Below are 22307 nucleotides of genomic sequence, written 5' to 3' on the forward strand. Positions count from 1 at the left end.
CAGTGTCTGAAGAGCACGATAACTCTCGAACGGATCAACAGATTTGGTCCAAAATTTGGCCTTCGTTATATTTTGGCCAAATTTAGTTTCAGTTCGAAGATAGACAATACCGGTACACAACTTCCGGTACTTCCCCCAATATTTAAAAATGTCACTAAAATGGTATGCTATATAAGTATCTTGATCGGGGCAACCAATTTGGTCCAAACTTTGGATCTCCTAATATTTTGTACAAATTAAGTTTAACTTCTAAAATGGCCCATATCCGTCCTCTCCTTAGGCTACCTCCCCCACAAAAGTTCAACATTTGAGTGTAAGTGCAGTTTAGGGTCTGTTCGAAGGTCCTTTGGAAATGTATACCGATGATGATTGTTGTGGTTTTGTTTACAGAGATCTTATGTTTTTCGAAGACAAGTCCATGCTTCCTGCATACTGGTCCAAAAATAAGATCCACTTCCATAATGGAGCAAGTCGGTCTATTTCTTTAAGTACCTCCTCCGCTACACTTTTGAAGCAAATTCAAATGACAAAAAAGGGCCACAAAATTCTAGATGAATGCTTCAATTCACATAAGCTGAGGGTATATCTCTGTTGTTGTTGTAGCAGCCTTTAAACCTACGTAGAAGTATTTTATAGTATGTACATACTTCAAAATCTATTTCTGGCAATCAAAAAAGCTGCTTAATACTATTTCCCGTTTTCATTTATTTCTTGGAATCGATCTTATTTTAGTAAAAAAATTGGTTGACACGTACTTTCTCACGTCGGATCACCTATAGGTGTGCAAAAATTGGCTTGCAGAAATTCTGCTACAAACAGATTTATGGGATTATATGGGGAAATACCCATGGGAATAGAAAATCAATTATAATCCACTGTATGATGGTGTTGTGTGGTTGTCCAAATGCCATAAGAGTGGCTCTTAAGAGTAACACTTGAAGAGTGGAGAATTTCCGAAAACAAAAAACAGATGAAGTAGAAAAAAATAACAACACCACAATGGAACAAATGAAAGATTAATCATTGTTTGTTGTAGTCGGAACATAACACATGGACGGACAGACAAACGTATGGCTATGCGGAACGACGTATGGAGATACTATGTTCACACAGATGGGCCCATAAGCGCATGCGCACGCGTACAAAAGCTCTTATTTACATACATAACAATACACTCTGCTGCTTTTCTTCTGCTGCTTCCATTTGACCATTGTTGATTGTTGGCGTTGTTGTTCAACGAATAAACGAACTATCGACAGACCGACAACCGACCACTAGATGATATTGTTGTTTTGAGTTTTTGTTGTTGTATGCGTTCGTTGTTGTTAACGTTAGTTGAATGCGGCCAAAAGAGCCAGAGGTCTTTTTTGTTTTTGCTGTTGTACGCTGTGCCGTATGACTGTTGTCGTTCGTGTGGCCGGCCAACATATGTACGGATGGATGGACGGACGTAGCAAGCGACGATTCCTACTCACACACAAATGCGAAGAAGAGAGTAAAAAATACACAAAACACAAAATACAAAAATATAGTCAAATGGGATTTACTTTCCCAGCTGAAGTATAAAAGCACACACCAAGCAATGGGACATGTCTCATTAGTGTTTAGTATCAGATCTCGCAAAGATGTTTGCCAGAAGGAGATCTTCTTCGTCGTTGTCATCGCCGACAAAAATCGCGCTATTATCGGGTCTATTCCTGTGCCTAGTGGCCATACAAATCGATAATGCAGTGTCCATGTCATTGGAACGTTTGGCCATCGATCGTAGTAATGAATTGCAACAACAAAATGACAAACAATTGGAGTACAGTGAAAAGTTGGCCCTAGAGGCTGGAAGTAATGAACAACAACAACAAAGTGATAGTGAGAATAATGTGCATAGTGATGATGATGATATTACATTGGTACCCGTTGAAGAGGGACAAAGTGATGTGTATCTCTTGGTACCCGCCAACAAAGAAGAAAATGCATTACAAAATTTGGTCGAATCTGGTTCCGAATCTGAGGAGGCCAGCAATGTTGAAAATGCATCGGATATGTTAATGTTGGAAAGTGTTGATACTCCAGTTGTTCAAATGGTGGAAGTTCCACAGGAAAATGTAAAGGAAGAAGAAGAGGAAAGTGTTGTTGCTGAACTCCAAAACGACGATGCCGACGATGAAGTGAAAAGTGAACAACAAGACGAAACACTTGGAGAAAAAAGTGAGGCTTCTGCTGAACCAGAAACCGTAACTGAGGCATATTTCGAATCCATGAAAGAAATTGAAAAACAATTTGAAGAAGAAGAAAAACGAAAGCAGGATTCTGATGAACCCCAAAAGGAAGAATTCGAAAATTTGCCAACCCTTATTGCTGCCAGTCAGGAGGCTGATGATGAAGAAGAAGTAGAGCCCATGCATGATGCGGAGGTTGCCGTACCACAAGAATCGGATAACCAGGAAATGATTGGTGTTGTAATGGAGGAAGAAGACGCTAAGGAACAAACTGCTGAAGTGGAAGCTGAAAAACCTGCCGAAGAAGTCCAAGAAGCCGTTGAAGAATCTCAGGTTATGGAAGCCAATGCTGAAGAAGTTAAAGAAACCGAAGAAAAGGTTAATGATGATGAAGGAGAACAAGAAGAAATTAAAGCTATCGAAGAAGAGACTCAAATGGCTGATGATGCCGATGAACAAAAATCTGAGCCTGCTGCCGAACAAATCAATCAAGAAGCTGAAGATTCCTCTGTAGAAAAGGCTGAAGAACAAATGACAGCTGAAGCTGATTCTGTGGCCGAAGAACCCTTGGCTACTGAAACTGTTTCTGAAGAAATATCCTCCTCCGCAGCTGTGAATGAAGAACAACCACAAGAGGAAGAAATCAAGAACGAAGTTGCTGAAGAACAAACCAAAGAAGAAGACGATGGAGCTGTCCCAGAGGCCAACATCTTGAATGACGAAACTTCTGATGCTGCTGAAGAATCTGTTGCCACTGAGCAACATGATGAAGCTGCCGCTGTCATGAATGATGAAGCTTCAGATAATGCTGAGGAATCTGTTGCCACTGAGCAACATGATGAAGCTGCCGCTGTCATGAATGATGACACTTCTGATGTTGCTGAAGAAACTGAAGCTACTGAGCACCAAGAGGAAACTGCTGCTGTCATGAATGATGAAACTTCTGATGTGGCTGAGGAATCTGTAGCTACAGAGCAACATGATGAAGCTATCCCCACCAGCAACGCCGAAACAAAACCTGAAGAAACCTCCTCAGCTGATGTTACTGAAGAGGAAGCTGTAAAGGAAGAAACCCCCAAAGAAATTGCTGAAGAAAGTCAAGCACTCAATGATGCTGAAGAATCACAAGCTGTTGAAGAAACCGAAGAAGTAAAACCTGTAGAATCTGTCGCTGAGGTTATGGCTGATGAAAGCCAAGTTGCCGAAGAAATGCCAGTTGCTGAAGAATCTGAACAAAAAGAAGAAGAATCAACTACTGAACACAAAGAGTCAGAGCAAGAAGTAATGCCAGCTGCTGCTGAAGAATCCCAAGCTCCTTTGGAAGATGATAAACAATCCGAAGAAACCCAAGAAGCTGTTGAAAAAGAAACCGAAACTGTAGCTGAAGAAACTCAAACTGCTGAAGAAAGTGAAGCTGCTGAAGAAGTTCAAGCTGCCGAAGAAGTGCCAACTCCAGAAGAATCTCAAACTGTAGATGTGGAAAAGGAAGCCGTACAAGAAACTCAAACTGCTGATCAAGTTCAAGAGGAAGATCATGAAGGCACCAGCAACGATGATCCTGAAGCAGCTGAAAGTCAAGTTGTTGAAGAACACCAACCTGTTGAAGAAACTAAGCCAGTTGATCAGGAAATGAGTGCAACTGTTGAGGATAATTCGGTGGCTGCCGAAGACTTGCAAATGGTTGATGATGCTAAACCTTTAGAGGAATCTGAAATGGGTGAAGATGCCCAACAAATGCCAGAAATTCAAGCTGATGAAGTTCAAAGCGTTGAAGACATGTCAGTTGAGGATAATCATACGGTTGAGAAGTTAGAACCTGCCATGGAAGCTCAAATTTCCGAAGATAATGTTATACAAGCTGAAGAATCTGCCCCTGAATTTGAAGCTATGGAAGATGCCAAACCAAACGAAGAAAGCCAAATCATGAATGATGACCAACCTGCTGAAGAAGCCGAAGTTATGGAAGAAGCTAAACCAGTAGAAGAAGCCGACGTTATGGAGGAAGTTAAACCTGCAGAGGAAGCTGAAGTTATGGAAGAAGTTAAGCCTGTTGAAGAAACTGAAACCATGGAAGAAGCTAAGCCTGCTGAAGAAACTGAAGCCATGGAAGAAGCTAAGCCCATAGAAGAAGCTGAAGTTATGGAAGAAGCTAAACCAGTAGAAGAAGCTGAAGTTTTGGAAGAAGCTAAACCTGTAGAAGAAGCTCAAGTCATGGAAGAGGCTGATGTCATGGAAGATGTTAAACCTGCTGAAGAAGCTGATGCCATTGAAGAAGCGCAAGAAACTGAAGTCATGGAAGAAGCTAAACCTGCTGTGGAAGATGATGCCATTGAAGAAGTTAAGCCCGTTGAGGAATCTGAAACCATCGAAGAAGCTAAACCTTCCGGTGAAGCTGAAGTCATGGAAGACACCAAGCCTGTTGAAGAAACTCATGAAGCTGAACCTATTGAAGAATCTAAACCAGCTGAAGAAGCTGATGCCATTGAAGAAACGCAAGAAACTGAGGTCATGGAAGAAGCTAAACCTGCTGAGGAATCTGATGCCATTGAAGAAGTTAAACCAGTTGAGGAATCTGAAACCATAGAGGAAGCTAAACCTGTTGAAGTGTCAGAAACCATGAGTGATGATGAATCTGTGACTGATTCCGAAACCATGGAAGAAGATACTAAACCCGCCGAGGAAACTCAAACAATGGAAGATTCTGTAGCAGCTGAAGAACCTCAACAAACGGAAGAAATCAAACCCATTGAAGAAGCTCAAGAAACGCAAACAATGGAAGATTCCGTAGCAGCTGAAGAAGATCAACAAATGGATGAAATCAAACCTGAAATGGAAGAAGTCAAACCCGCTGAAGAGGTCCAACAAATGGAAGAAAGCAAACCCGTAGAAATGGAAGAAGCCAAACCCATTGTAGAAGCTCAAGATATGGAAGAAGTCAAACCTGTGGAAGAAGTCCAATCAATGGAAGAAGTTAAACCTGCCGAAGAAACTGAACCCCATGAAAATGCCGAAACAATGGAAGAATCCAAACCCGATGATGAAATTGTAGCCATGGAAGAAATCCAAAATGAAGACGAAAAGGAAGAAACTCAACCCATAATGGCTGATGAAACACAAAACGATGAAGACACACAATCGCCTTCTGATGTTTCCCCACAATTGCCCGTCTCTGAAGGGCAAACTGTGGTAGAAACTCAATCCGAAATGGTCATTCCCATGGCTGATGAAATTCAAGTTGTTGTAGAAGATCAAGCTATGGTCGCTGAAACACCCATTTCCGAAGAAAACACTCAGCAAGAATCCGAATCTACAATCTTGGCCGATGAAGAATCTCTGCAAACCATTGACCAATTGGCTGAAGTACCCAAAGAAGAATCTACCCAACCAGAAGTCAGCGAAATTAAAGATGACCCCATACTCAACGACGATACCGACAATTCTATTAATGCCGAACAAGAAGAGGAACCACAAAAAGTACAAGAAGCAGAAAAACCTCAACCTCAAACTTCCATCTTGACCACAATTGTCCAAGTACCAGTATCAGTTGTTAAACCCCAAGAAGTGATTCCCGATCAAGCCATTGTTACCACACCCAAACCTCTTAATGTTGTCGACAGTGTTCTCAATTATGTCAATGCCTCGTTTATGAATCAAATGAATTACGATGAAAGTAGTTTACATTCGGACAAGAAAGAGGATTCGGCACCCTTCAACTCAAAGCTGAGACGTTATGATGGTGCCCAAGTTTGGCGTATTGTTGTGCAAAATGATCGCGAAAGAAAGTTGGCTGATGAATTGCAATCGAAATTTGGTAAGTTTTTTTTTATTAAAACAAAACATTTATTTATTCATTGTTGTTGGTTTGAAAAGAAGAATAGGGTGTGGCTTTACAAGAAGAAAAAAAACAATCTTAAATTCAAAAGAATGAAAAAGAAAACAAATGAAAAGAAAAGCGAAACATTCACTGCGTAGCCCATAAACAAAAGAACCAAATGTGTGCCAAAAGATGTTTTACATTTGAGTCGCGGAATAAGCATATTCAAGTGGAGATGCTTTGGAATGCAGTAAAACATTTGAATAGCTTCCTCATGCTGCAGGAAAATGAAATTATTGCCATCGTGAGTGGTAGGCCAACTTAACACTGTCATAGTTAGCTATGGTTGGTTGGTGTTTTTCCAAATACGAAATTTATTAACTGAAAGGGAGACACAGAAAAGTTCACGGAAAACTATCAGAGTTTGAGGATTTAATAAGAAGATGTAAATATCATGGGATTGTCAAAAGTTATGCCTTTACTTGGTAAGCACACCCGCCTTGCAAGCTGAAGGTCGTGGGTTCGATTCCCCGATTCAAACATTTCAACGGTGGCAAAATACCCCTCAGTAATGTTGGCAACATTTCCTGAGTATTTCAGCCACGTAAAACTTCTCTACAAGTGGTGTCTTAAGACACGTCGTTCGGACTTGGGTATATACAGTATGTCTCATATCATTGAGCTAATATGAATCGGGGTGCACTCATTGATATGAAAGAAGACTCCCTTGTCCCGTATGGGATGTTTGTGGAAAAATTATTGTTATTATTAAGCCTATTCTGAAAGATAAATGTGTTCGACATAATATTTACTGAACAAGCTTAGGAAGTACATAGTGAATTAGAATAGTGATGGATACTGCATTTATTAAAACACTTTTGTTACTCTGTTTCGTTTTATCGTTTTATCCATCTTATTTCTTTTGAACACTCCCAACTGTTTAGTTATTGTTACTTCCACTACAATATTACTATAGTTCATACTATAGCTCTGTTCCTTTACGTGCAAGAATCTTCAAGTTTTTCCACTTTTTACTCGAAAAGCGTTCCTTTACTTCAGGCGCCATACAATGCATATGGCAGCAGTTTAAAACATTTACTACTTTTGCCGGTTTTACCATTTTCAAAAATAAAGGAACAGATCATATATTTTCCATAGTAATTTCCTAGAGGCAGTCACTCAACACGTAAGAATATTATTTATATAAATTCTGTATGCCTATGCCCTCTACATTTCATCGATTTACTATTTAGTTTTCGCATTTGCTATATAAGTAGAGCCATAAACCTAAATCACCCCGCAAATAGCTCTGAAATATAGATGACGCTTTGTAACCATAAGGAACCCAGCAAAAAGTTTGCATCCGCGGATGTAGTTTAATCACTACAAGTGTACAGTACAAGTGCCGTTGGAGTACATCTTTTTCTATGAATTCACTTATGAATTTTACAAGAGAGCGCGCAGCTAGGATGCACTCCATTTTGCTTCTACAGCCATTTTCGATCCAAATCACGGCTTTTAATGCGGTACTTTGGATTGAATTTAAATGCAGCCTAAAGATGCATAAAAATGCAAGCCAAGCAAGCAAAATATTCCAGAATAAACAAAATACATGTATTATTTGTGAAAAAAATGTGTAAAAAAACAATATTAAAAACTTTATTATATTAACACAAATTATAAAAATTCTCCATAAATTTTAATCGTGACTTAGTTTACTTCCTCTGTTCTGCATTTTATGCCACCATAATTGATTTTGATCCATCATCCAAAGAGTTTTTTTATATTGCCCTCCCACTCCAGTTCAGATTTCGAAATTAACTCCAACTCCACACCAAAAATAATTTCCGCCTCGTGAAGTTCCGCAATGTTCGCAACTTTATTTTGTATTTCTTTATTTTTTAACTAATACTTAGAATTTTAGACACTTTTTTCTGTATCTGGAAAAAATACAGCGACAGATTTTGTAGAGATCAACAAATTGTCCTACATATAGAGATCTTTAAGCGAGTGCTTCTAAAATGTACAGAACGAAGTGCATTTTTCATAACTCCTTGTGGATTGTATCGAAAGATGTAATGAAATCATAACTCTGCATTGCACTACTTCCAAACTTTTTTGCTGGAAAGAGGAGAAAATCATGACTTTGAGGGTTTCGTAAAATTCTGATATGAATTTTCAAAAATTCAGTCTTATCTTCAAACTTTTATGCATTAATCCATAGTCAGAAAATTTCTGTGGACATATTTTCGCATTTATAAGGCCAAAACAATCTGAAGGAGTTTTCCAATGTTTTTGCGATGTTCTAGAGAGTTCTTAATTATTGTCTTGGCTACAACTTTTGTGTCTGTGTTAGATCGTCATATGCCAAAATATCAAATAACCTGGATAAAAACTTCAAGTCAACATCCGGAGGTTCGATTTTCACCGTAGACATATGGTCTACTGGACTTTTTTGCTTAAAAAAATCCCAAGAATCAGAAACTCCAGGCGCCCGTTAAAATTTTTCCTTCCATATATATCGCCCCGGCCTAATCTACATACATATGTACCTTCTACACATCATCGATCCTGAGCTTTGATGATCTGGCAGTGAGTAAGGTACTCAATACCTCACTAAAACAGTTTCTGTAACATACATATGTCCCCCATATGTCATCGATCGAGTTGGAAATAGTTAGAGCTACATGTGAAGTTTAGATGGCGCTCTTTATAAATTATAAAAATAAGTACTGTACAAAATCAATTACCTTTTTGAAGATTTCATATCTTTGGACACATTTCTACAAAGCTTAGTCTTAACGAAGCCCAAACATTTTGAACTGGACTCTGATGAACAACCTTGGAGTCAGTCACTCAATGCTTAAGAATATTGTATTCACTTCATTCAACAGATTGCCTTTGTTTTATGAGCCAATTCGAAAACTTTAATTGAGCAAATATGCAAATATTAATCAACATGTTTTAATTTAAAATTTAGATGATCGTCTTTAAGAAAGACGCTAAACAGAAGTGTAAAATATGAATACTATTCTGGACATATCCGAAATCACATACTCTTTTCTAAATTATCCAAGACAAACCCCTTCATCAGGCAGGTAATAGTTGTCCAAATGTTCTAATTCGAAATTTATATGGCGTTTCTTATAACAGATCCAATAATCTGAAATACAATATGAATATTTGAGGATGTTTTGTACACTTCCAAATCAAAGATGCAAAGACCCAGAGTTAGTTTCAAGATGTTTCGTCTGGATTTTGTCAAGTGCGTCACTAAACACCTAAAGATGTTATATATTGATTGATCCGTGTTCAGAATATTCCGGTTTCAGTTGACATTTCAATCGATAATTTTTTCGTCTTAACTAAATAAGACAGGTCAAAAAATCATGCTGCTCATAGCTGCTAAATTTTAAATTAAAAAAAAAATAGAAGGAGTTTTTGATAATAGATGCAGAGTAGAAGAGTAAAACTTCAGTAATCTGTTTATTTCATGGTCCCTTATGACGTACATTCAAAAAAAAAAAAAACAAGCTTTACCTACAATTGTACTTGTATACAAAATTCCAAGATCGTTGGCCCAATATTTCACGTGGACTTTTATAAACAGACAGTAAATCAACCACAAGTGACCTAAAAAGTTTGAAAATATATTGCTACAAAGCCTGAAAGTTTGTTCCGAGATGTGTAGCCCTATTTCAACGATAAAATCTAGTTGGTTTTTGTCTTTGCTGTAAAAGCTTCAAATATTTGTTGAAAAGGTTTACTTTGAAATTTTGCCTGCAATAGATAAAAACTCTAGAAAAATCTTGAACCATCTGTAATTTTAATGGAAAATTCGGTTCGCATGGTGTATCAGCGTGTCAGTCACTCATCATTTAGTAATTCCATATAGATTACTTCATAGACTGCCATAATTTCAGTCGAAATATATGCTTCTAGCTCATGAATATTTGGGTCAGCCACTAGTTGCCTAAGAATTTTGAAAACTGATTAACTGAAAGTCAAATAGTTAGTATCGGCATGAGTAACCTCTTGTCCCTTCGATTCAGATAATATTTTAATTCAAAAAATCATTTTGTTTTTATTATTGTTATAATAATTACAACCCAGCAAAATGTTCGATGCCAAAGATGCCATTCAATCATGGATGCAAGTGATCTGGCATGTCATCTTTTTAGCATCTACATCGATGAATTTTATATGAGCATGGACCCCAAAAGATGCTATTCATTTTTGGATCCAATGCTTCGGCATGTCATATCCAATAATGCTTTGGCATGTTATTTTCACCAACCCTTTGCAATGACATTATCATTACGATGAGAGTTTTAACAACGTCCGTTGTGATTTCGAGTCTCCGACAACATCAAGCCTATTGTAAATAATTAATCTTATAGATTTAGAAATTGTGTGTAAATAAAAACACAAAATTCATATCTATTGGATCGATGGAATGGATTCAAATGATGATGAAAAGATGGGATCTTTCACGACTACATTTTCATGGGTTCAAATGCTGATGAAAATATCGGATCTTTCACGACTTCCTTTGCATTGGTTCAAATGCTAGTGAAAAAATCGGATCTTTCACGACATCGTTTGAACCAATGCAAAAGATGCCATGAAATCGCGTCATCGCATGGAACCCCTTCCTTCAAATTTTGCTGGGAACGTAACCGAGCTTCAAATGTAAGTCACTCATCACTTAGAAATTGAATATAGATTACTTCACAGTCAGTCATCGTTTCAGTCGACATACGGGCTTCCATCCCATCGATAAGAACTATTTGGTTTTCGTCTTTGCTATTATAGAGTCGGATTTAGTTTGAAACGTAGATGGAGCTCTTTACAAAAAAAAGAAGAAGCGCAACTATATTGTAGACTTCGTACTGTCAAATTTCACATTGTCTTCTCACCGATTTTTTCATACGAGATCTATAGCATATCTATTTAATATCGCAACTACCTTAAAGATTTTGAACAGAAATCTATTTTATAACCAAATATATCTGACATGCATATCTTCATTTCATAGGATTGTCATTACACAGAATTCCATAAATTGTTTCCTAAATTTTTCAAGAAGAATGATCTATTATTAAACCCGCTATAGAAAGTGGTATACCCCAAACTCAATATTTGTTGGTGTCGGTGATTGTCTTTGCTATGCCTAATGTTCCAATTACCAGGCAGTAGGTGTCGTTAGTACAGTAATTATTCTGCATAATGATTATATCTACTGATTTCCTAAAATGTCTACTTCTATTACTACTCTCTATTTTCGTCTGGAAAAAATATTCAATGCAGTTGGTGTAATGAGTGTCTCTACTATGTCTTGGGCTGTCATTTATCCGAAGAAGATTGCGTTTATATGTTATATGGGATCTTAGAAAGGATATATAATATAATATGTGGAAAAATTAAATTCGGTGTCATATGAATGGAGGTGTGAAATACCATCGGTTCCATGTATGGTAAACTCACTATACCGGCGAGTGTCTTCGCTAACCAACAATACGAATCCGTTCCTTGTTATCGTTGAGTGATTAAATAACTTTCTTATGGAGACTTCAAAAACATTTTAATTATAAAAGAGACAGTTCTTTTTATAAGCCAGTCCTTATGTACTGTACAGATTCATCTGAATAAGTACTTATTTTATGGGACATGCCTTTGTTAAAATATTGTGTTAGTAGGTTGATTTGTAAGTAGTTATGGCTACTATAAAATACTATATAAACCCTTTATTTGGCAATGAGGACTGAAACCGATTGTATTAATTAAACACATCATCAAAAAGATAATCCTTTGGATATACAAAAATTACACAAATTTCTCTTCAACATTTTACCAAATTTAAACTTTTCACATAATTTCCACAAGCTTTTTTCTTTTTTTTTGTTTTGTAAAAACAAATTTTTTGTCATTAGCTTTTGCCTTTTTTGTTTAACCCGCCTTTGCTTATGATGTCTGGAGCATTTTTAATTACGAAATACACAAAACTATTTTACAGTGAATTTTCATTTCATAGTTTCATGTCAAAGAAATTTAACTTTTGAACTGGCAATTTTCATGTGTGATATGAGAAGAGTCGTTGTCGTTGCATCTGTCTATTTTCACTATTCCTTTACAGAGTCTGCGTCTGACAGAAGAAAAAAAAACAACAAAAACAAGTGACAATTGTTCACAACAATGATTATTGTTTAACTTTTGCAGCAGCTTATAATGCTATGCATATAAAATAGTCGAGTAGAGCGGTTGGATGGCAGCAACTAGGTTGCCAGAAAATTTTCTATTGTTTGTCATATTCAGCTGGAATGCGTTGCGACAGAATTACAAAAAAATAAGAAAAAATGTTTACAAATAAGCAGTCAAACAATTTGTGTGAAATACTAACACACATATGTATGAGGAATATTTTCACTTTCATCATTAATTTAAGAAAAAAAGGTTTGAGCTGAGCCTTTAGAGGAGTTTAATTTAAAAAATTCTTACATAAATTGAGCATTGTATAGCTTCTAAAACGGCGATCTTTAAAATTGTTACTCCACTTTAGTTTTTTTATTTGAATTTCGCCTTCTACATGTCTAGTTCATATTCCCAGTAAAAACATGAACCGGGTAACCCATTACAAAATAATGTTATGTACCCATTACAAAACATGCTAAATTCTACATTCAGAGTAATTTCAGTTTTAGATCCTTTACGCCTTCTTACCCTTTACGTGTTGAAAATGGTGAATGAAACATGCCAATTTTAATTCATTACCCGTAAGTTCATTTCAATATCTTCTTCCTTTGTGCCACCAAAAAGGACAAACCCATAAACATCATCATTCTTAAATAAATCACTTCCCTATCGCTTACGAAAATTCCTTTCGTTTTGCCAAAAACAATTTATTTTTATTTTCATAAATATTTTTTTTTTATATTTGATTATCATTTTCCCAGTTATTACAATTTCTCTCTCTGACCACTGCTGCATCCGAAAAATTAAGGTCACATAACCGCTGTTTTAACTTTTTGTTTTGGTTGGATTTTCATTTGCCGTTTTGGATTTTTTTATGATTTTTGTTTTTTTTTTTTCGTACAATTCATTTCACTTGGAGTGACATAAAGGGTCGTTGGTTGTATTTCCAGTGCCAACGCTTTTCATTTTCATAATGAAAAATTATTTTAGTCATCGTTGTGTTTCTTGTTATTTTTGCACATTATACACTACAACAACTAACCACTTTAGAACCAAAACTACTAAGTAGAGTAAAAACGAAAAGAAGAATAAAAAACACTCTGGGGTAATTGTTGTAAATTATACCCAGTGAACAATTTTCTACGATTTTATGTAAAATTCGGATAAGTAAAAATAAAGATGGATGTCAAATTTCATTGGTATTGGTACGAAAGTCGACTATAGGGCGATTCGATAATTAACTTCAATTAAAATATTTGCTTTATGATCTTTTGAATTTTGGAAATCCACTAAAATTTGATTTTCAAAATTTTCAGGCCAACTCACAGTCGACTTAAACTAATTTCTTCGTCGATTTTAAAGTATTTTCATACCCTCAGCCTTTAGGATAATGAGGGTATATACACTTTGATACGACCAAAAATTTGTCTCATCGAAATAATGGTTTTGACCCCAAGTATGTTTGGACGAAATTAGTTTCGGACAATTCGGAGTCGATTTAGCCATATCCGTTCGTCTGTCTGACTGGTGCGCACGATAACACTCGAACGGATCAACCGATTCGAACCAAATTTTGCACTTCGTAATATTTTGCCAAAACTTAGTTTAAGTTCGAAGATGGGCCATACCGGTCCACAAAAGTACAAAAATTTTCTTTAAAATGGTTTAAACAATAACTCTAGAAGGGAGCAATCAATTTGACCCAAACTTAGCACTATGAATGAATACGACTATATATATATCGTTCCACTTTTTCGGGTACCTCCCACACAAAATTCGGATAAAGTGTAGTTTAAGTTCTCCTCCCGGATCGTTTTGAAATTTTTTCAGCAGGTTATCCTTGCGGCCCCCTTTATGACCGTACCATTTATTTCGGGGGCAAGTCCATACTTCCTGAGATAATGGCCTCAAAGCTCCTTGAAATTCTCTCGGCACCAGCCAAAATGGCAAATCTCGAAGATAACTTTCGCAGTCAGTTTCTAATTGCTTCAGATCGTATTATTTTATCCAGTAATGTATCAGGTTGGAATATTTAGTATATCAGTCCCGTCCTTCGGGTACCTCCCACACAAAATTTGGGAAAAGTGCAGTTTGAGTACTCGTCTAGGATCTATTTGCAAATGTTTTGCAGAAGGTTGATTTCACGGTCCCTTTTACAACGGCACAATTTTTTTACAGAGATAATGGCACAAAATCTGCAAATATAGTCCCACATTACAGTACCTACAGATTCCACCTTTTTTGTAGCAAACTCCTGATACAAAAACAGTATATTTTATATACGGAAAATTCATTGGGTTTACTACTTTTTTGGCAGATGCTGACTGATACCATCTTACTTGTTACGAATTCTATATCAGATTTGGTCGGTAGCAATATTTCCTTTAAACCTATATCAAGTTCCAAGAAGGTGTATATCGGACAACTCCTTTGGGTACATCCCTCAGAATAGTTCAATATTTTTTTCAGTGATGTTTTGACATTTTTCATCGAAGGTTGCCCCTTTGATTCTTTTTTACACACAATGGCCCGAAAACTTTAAAAATCCTACGTGACCAAGTAAAATGGAATTCCAAGATGGACAATAAAATCCTTACTAAATAATGGGTTTTTATAGTACTTTTTGTTAGTCGTAACCTTTCATTTGTAATTCGAGAATTCCATTTGTATTTCGAATTATTCCATTTGTAATTCGAATTATTCTATTTGTAATTTGAATTATTCCATTTGTAATTCGAATAGTTCCATTTATAGTTGGAGTAGTTCCTCTTATAATTCGAATTATTCCATTTGTAATTCGAATCATTTTATTTGTAATTCGAAACAAAAAAATTACAAAATATTTTTTGTATTGATTTTATATTTGACTTTTTCGAATTTCAAATAAAATAATTCGAATTACAAATGGAATATTTCGAATTACAAATGGAATAATTCGAATTACGAATAGAATAGTTTCAATTACAAATAGAATTCTCGAATTACAAATTAAATGTTACGAATTACAAATAGAATTCTCAAATTACAATTAAAATAATTCGAATTACCTCTGAAAAATGTGACCACTAGCTTAACTAGTTGTTCGGTGGCCAGAAGAAGTTAAAAAAAAACCAATAAATATATTTTTAGAACAGCATCACCATCTTCTTTATTTTGTCAACAAAACTGGATGATTTTTTCTAACACTTTTACTTCTCTCATATCAATGAGTTGTCCGATTCATATTTGCTCAATGAGATAAAACCTACTTTTTATCGCAGAGTCCGAGTGGAGAAGAGAGAAGATTTACATAGCTGAAATACTCAGGAAATGCGACATTGCCTGAGTGAATATGCCGTGTAAAACTTTTTCTTCTCTGTTCGCACTCGACTGAGGGGTATTTTTGTCACGCTCAAAATTGTGTGTTTCAGGCCAAAAAATTTTAACATTTTGTGTGTAACCTGGATCTGTGTACCATTACGGCACGGTGGTACTATTTACTTGTTTATAAATAGACCTTGCCATGCATCGGGTCAAACACTAAAAGTTTAATAAATTTTCGATGAAATAAGTGTGCTAAAATATTTCTTTTAATAAAAAATCTGTAAATACACGAAGGAAAAAAGACCGCTCTATCATATGTCCCAAACTTGGAGCAAAAATATATTTGTTTGCAACCACTCCCAACCATAATATTTGTTTGGAAACAGTGACATACATATAGATTTATAAACGGTGGCGTTTTTTTTTTTTCTTTTATTGAAAGGCATAGAAATACAAAACACAAAAGCAACAACAGACGCGTAGATATATACACAAAATTCCACATCGCACACGAAATACATAACAGACTTTAATGAAAGAAAATCGGTATAGAATAATTTATAAAAATGTAAATAATAATTTAGCTTCACGCTTTAAAAAAAATTAAAAAAAAACCAAAATATAGAAACCTTATTGTATACTTCTCGTTAGTTGTTTAATAAAACGAAGTTAAAATTATCAGCGGAAAATCGGTATCTGACATCAAATGATTATATAATGTAATAAATAGGTAGATCAAATTTCCATTCACCTTTTTTTGGATTCAATTATAAATTGTCCAATTATAAAATATATTGGGTTTTAATTTACAAAAAACCACTACTAATTTAAGAAAACACAAAACACTGATTTATTTCAGAAGAAACTGCAAAAAAAAATCAGACTGCTTTTCTCGCAAAAATGACCAAACAGAACAACAAATAATATTCTTTTTCTCTTCGCTTTGGCTGTGAGTTATAAAAAAAAGATGCTTGCTGAAGAATAAATCGAAACACCAACAACATAGAACGAAACACTAGCGTTTGGCCGCATACACACCACCAAAGCAAAAACAGGTTTTTCACCCTCTCGTCTTCGCTTCTGCGTCTTCTATTGCACCATACAAACAGTTCTTTATTACAATACAAGTGAGAGGCCTGTTGTTACGCTCTTTGACAAAAATCCTCTCTCCACCCATAAAAAAATATGTTTTTACATAAAAATGTTGCAAACATATATTTGTATTTGTTGTATGTATTTGTTTGCAGCCAGTCCCAAACAAAAATATGTTTGTTTGCAGCCAGTCCCAAACCAATATTTGTTTGGATCCAAACATATTACAAATATATATTTTTCTGCGTGTAGATGCAGCAAATGGTGCATTTCTATCCCTGTTTATTTACTTACACAAAGAGGTTCATGAGACTTTACTTAATTTATTTAAATTAACTTATTTTTTCTGCTAATCGCCATGAAATTTAAATTCGTCTAGGAATAACTGTTTCGATATGAAAAAAGTACCCTCTTGTCGTTTCCTGGTATGATCTTAGGAAGTACCTATATTTGCTAAGGAACATATTACATTTAACTTGTGAATTTAAGAATTTTGAAAGAAATGTCGTATAAATTTCGTAAAAGGTTACAGAAATTAAAGAGAAAATTGTTTCAGGCAAGGTTTAATAAACCTGCTGCACGCACAGAGGGTCGTAGGTTATATCTCTCATTTCAATTATGTTGAATATCAGTTTTCAGCCGATAAAAACTGATGGTGAAAATTTTTCGGATTCGGCTGTATGTCTGCCGTGTACCCAGAAGGTCAGTGTTTCAATCCGTGTCAAAAGTCTAACTTTTTTGATCGATGAAAAAAAAATCTGCTATGGCTATACATTAAGTCTTTTGTAGTAGGTGATAAAAAGGAGAACCAATTTCATTGAGTTACAGTTGAAATATTAGTTAGAACTTTCTTCATACAAGAGAAGTGTCGTAAAATGTTCTTTAAAGTTCTTCTAATTTGTAGAACAAATTGCTTCATGAATTATTCGAAATGAAGATGTTAGTCTGGATTTACTGTAGCCTAGTGTATTTCTGGACTAAAGAATAATTCACAAAAGTTATTGAAAAGTCCGCATTACTACCAAAAATCATATGTTTGATTATTGTTTTCAAAACATTTTACTGTTCACTGGGTATGATTTTTCGTGTTTTTTCATCACCAGTTCAAGGTTAAGAAGTCAATTAAACGTCAGCCGAAAACAAACAAAATTTATGTAGTACAATGGGTAAAGAACCAAATTACCGAATAGAAAAGAGCAGCAGTTTGATGGCTAACCACAGGATATTTACTCAGTTGGAAAATCTAATTGAATGCATTTCAATTGCATGGTGAATGGTGATGACTTTTGAGAAGAGATTTCTTCTTTTTGATAAGACTCACTTAGGGGGAATATGACAGCAAGTTTTTTGGTAAACAATGATGTCACAAGATTTGTCAACCATAAACGCAGCGGCAGTTGACTTGTGATACTTAATAGATAACGTTTTTATGTTCAATGCAAGGCAATGGAATATTGTGACAAGGATCTTAATATCCCAGAGATTTGATTTCCTAGATACAAACATTATGTATAATTGTACTTTCTCTATAACAAGACCATTCAAAACAATACCCTAATGAAAAAATCAACAGTAGGAAAGGATACATCAATCCATGGGTAGTATAAATATTAACTGAGCTAATGAACTTCTTATTGGATGATAGATGATTAACTGATGTTTCACCGAGTGTTAAGGAAGATTTTGAAGCTCTAACCATCAATAGTTTATGACGAGCTTTTGAACTGTTGATGTTTGACAATAATAATGTAATTTCAAGCCCACTTTTAGACCTGGATTATTATTTAGAATACAATTTCAGTTTTAGATTAGTAACTGCCTAATTTTAGGCCCGAAAACTAAAAATAATATAAGTCAACTTTTAGGTATAAGAATATCATTCAGAAGAAAAAGGCCACAATGAGTTAGTTTGTGCTAATATTCTAGGCTCATGTCCATTATTCAAAGCAGAATAGGTTACAGCGATATATCTTTGGAAAAATTCATATTGTTAATGTGTATTACTCAATTATAGTGTATACCTTTAGGCTCAAAAATATTCAGATAAAAAATCCTACAATGAGGAAGTTTGTATTCTTTTTTTCTCTGAATGATATTCTTTAGCCTAAAAGTAGACATCATTGAACCTACTTTCTATCAAATACTACAACCGAATTGAGGAATACACATTAACAATTTGAATTGTTCAAAACTGCCTCTTTGCAGCCTTTTCTGCTTTGAATAATGGTCTTGAGCCTAGAATATTACCACAAACTAACTCATTGTAGTCTATTTCTTCTGAATGATATTTTCGAAGGCCATCATTCAATCCAATGAGGGAGATTTTTACGATATTCAAATTGCAAATTTGTATTCATCGTTGTGGTTGTAGTCTTCGATAGAAAGTATGCCATGATGTCTACATTTAGGCACAAAATATCTTCCTGATGCAAAATAATGTCTATCATATAAATGTCCAAAGACGTAATTCCAAAAAGGCTAAAATACACATTTACGTCTTTTGGCATTTATTTTACGATATGTAGGAATCCATGTCTTTTAGACAATTTTGGGACATATTGAATTTAAAATAACATGTTTCCATCAATTTCCTCAGAAATAAATCAAAATCCCAATTATTTATAACACTCACTTAAATTTTATCAAACACTCATCTTTTTATTTAATTTATACCATTATTTTTATTTCGCTATCTATTTCCCAAAGACAAAAAAAAAACAAATTCCAATGAAATTGAGAAACTACTTTTACTTTCTGTAAAAAAAAAACCAACAAAAAATTGAAATCAAATATAGAAAATAAATAATAGCCTATAATCAAGGGGAAGGAGAAGACGACAGCTAAACAAAAACTACGCCCACATCCTCTTCTATCGACGAACAAACCAAACTTCCAGCCAGTTAGCCAACAAAAATAGCCTAGCCTAGTTGTTCAAACTGGACACTAGTGGTGTGTCGGCGTTGGCTAGCTACCTTACATTTTTTTTTTCAAGCAAGCATTGGTATTAACTTGAATTTTTTTTCTTCGCAATTTTTTTTTCTTGCAGATGGACAATTATGGAAAGAGGTCAAACAAGAAGTTGACTACTTGTTGAAACCACAAGTCTTGGCCGATGCTGAACGTCACGTGAGAGGTGCCAACTTATCGCGCATTGTGCTCATTGATAATTTACAACAGGCAATTGAAGTAGAAAATCCACCAGCCGAGGAAATTGCACAATTGCAAAATAGAAAGGGTAAGTGTTTTCTTTTCTTCACTTTTTTTGCTGTTTGGAATTCAAGTGGGAATTTATTTGTTTTGTGGAGAATAGAGTTGAACAACAGTGGGGTTTGGATGGGGAATTTAATACGATTATACCATTTTATACAGAATGAGGATAATGAATACAATTAGGGATATTTTAAAAATAAATAGAAGGTTGTCCTAAGATATGTTTTATTTCGTAGTTAATCTGATCAAAAGTTAAAGTTGTACAATAGGAGTCAATTTTAAATTTGTGGTTTATTTTTCATAATGAGCAAAAACAAGCATACTTTTAGGAAAACTATTCCAATCAGCTGATGGCACTTGAATTAGATGTCCTCTTTTAGAATCAGATGACAAGTACATTATGGTAACAAAAAAACTGTGGTATACCTTAATACCGAAGGTACCGCCGCAATATGGGCACTAAAAGTAGAATCTCGGTTTATGAAAATATGAAATAGGGGAAGGTTCTACTGCGATGGCACTTGAATTAGATGTCCTCAGCTGACAAGTACATTAGGGTAACAAAAAAGCTGTGGTATACCTTAATACCGAAGATACCACCGTATTATGGGCACTAAAAGTAGAATCTGGGCTTATGAAATAGGGGAACGTTTTATTAATGTACTAAGTACTGCGGGGTCAAAATTTGAGGGAAGTATTAATCATTGACATCCTGTTGAAACGGTTGATGCTGATGATCTCGAAATTGTCTTAAAAACGTCAGCGACAGTATTGGGAGATATTGCGGAATTTTAAGAAATTCTATGAATTCCTATTAACAAATCCATTGCCAAAAAGTAGAACAGCTGATTCTGCTGTCTTTAATAGAAGGCAATTGCTGTTGCATTCTTTTAGGCTAAACTGAAAATCAGTAACTTTCTACTACATCGGCCGTGGACTCAAAACTTCTACTATGTTGACAATATTTCCTGAGTATGAAGATAATATAATTATTACAATTTTAAAGTAAGAATCAGAATGCTTGATTATCGCTTCACGTATCGCTTTGCCGGTGCAGGGTCTCATCCTTAGAAGGCTTCTACCGTAGAAGTCCTCTCTATAGACAAAGACCTTTCATTGGCCTTTTATAGATAGAATAGCTTTCAACGGTGACAGAATATCCTTCAACTGTCTTCTATAGATAATACCCTTTCAAAGGACTTCTAGTAATAGTTCCATAAACATCCCAAAAGGGTCAAGGGAGACTTCTCGCATACCACTAAGTGCATCCCGATTAATATTAGATCAATGATATTGGACCTTCAGTTTATCCAAACGTCTTAAGATACCACTTGTAGAGAATTTTTACATGGCTGAAATACTCAGGAAATGCGCTAACATTACTAATGGGTATTTTGGGACCGTTGAAAATTTGATGTTGCCTGCCCGGGGAATCGAATGATGAAAGAACTTTCTACAGTTTTCTATTAAAAGGTGACTTTGCAACGGTTTCCTATAAGTTGAAGTCCTTGCAGCGATCTTTTATATATACATGACATTTCAAAAGAGTGGATAATTGGTTTACATGTACTGCTACTGATTTTTTACACATTTTTGATTAGACTGATTAGAAAAAATGCGATCTATATATAGGTATATATTTCCTTTATTTTAATTTAATTATATAAAAGTTCACGAGGAACATAGGGCGTCTACAAATTCTCTCCATCTTTGTCGATCGTTAGCTAGAATTTTTGCTTGGTTCCAGGGAAGATTGCAAGAGAGACATTCCTTCTTCACAACACAGATCCATATATTTCGAGGCCTGCCCGGATTTCGATAGCCTTGTGGGTGCCAATCTAGAGCTTGTCTTGAGATGTAACTAGGAGGTTTCCTCAAAATGTGCCCAATCCATGTCCATTTGCGTCTGCAGATTTCATGTTCTATTGGATTGCAGTTCGCCATCACGTAAAGTTGCTCATTAGTTACCCAGTTAGGCAACAAAAATCGCAGGATTTGTTTCAGACATCTATTGTAAAAAGCTTGAATCTTCATAAGAAAGACCTGTGTTGTACTCCAGTTACTGCAACCATACAAAAGGACAGATTTTACACAGCTATTGAAAATGTTGAGCTTTATTTTTGTTGATATGTTGTTTGCTCTCCAGATGTTGTGTAGAGAGTTTAAAGAAACAAAATGCGATGTATAGTATTTTCTTCATTGAATTTTCTGCCTTTCACAAGACCCAAAGATGTACAATCTGAATTACTATATAAAATATCAATATATTTTCTAATGCCATCTGCACTTCAAATTTAAAATATGTACTGTATTAACGACATTTTTGAGAAATCTAAACTGAGAAGCATACTTTTCGGTGGAATATTTAAATATTAATAATAAAGAGTGGATTACTGATTTTTCCCAATTATACAGACATTATACCCAGGTTTATTACCAGATATAATTAGATGAGGGTTTGGAAACTCAGCGGTATTTATTTT

The 22307-nt window shown here is 35.2% G+C and overlaps 2 protein-coding genes across 4 annotated transcripts in view; one reads left to right on the forward strand and one right to left on the reverse strand.

Moving 5' to 3' along the window:
- The window catches only part of LOC141398640 (uncharacterized), a 308082-nt gene that overhangs the window by 88467 nt on the left and 197308 nt on the right, over window positions 1–22307 (reverse strand). The window lies entirely within an intron of this gene.
- Window positions 1592–22307, forward strand: part of LOC141398639 (uncharacterized) — a 44140-nt gene continuing 23424 nt past the window's right edge. Inside the window, exons 1-2 of the mRNA XM_073976142.1 lie at window positions 1592–6024; window positions 19661–19849. Coding sequence (XP_073832243.1) covers window positions 1626–6024; window positions 19661–19849 — 4588 coding nt within the window. The 5' untranslated portion in view covers window positions 1592–1625. The remainder of the gene's footprint in view (window positions 6025–19660; window positions 19850–22307) is intronic.

Source organism: Musca autumnalis, unplaced genomic scaffold (assembly GCF_047663935.1).
Source record: "Musca autumnalis isolate F117 unplaced genomic scaffold, ASM4766393v1 scaffold_3, whole genome shotgun sequence".
Lineage (NCBI taxonomy): Eukaryota > Metazoa > Arthropoda > Insecta > Diptera > Muscidae > Musca > Musca autumnalis.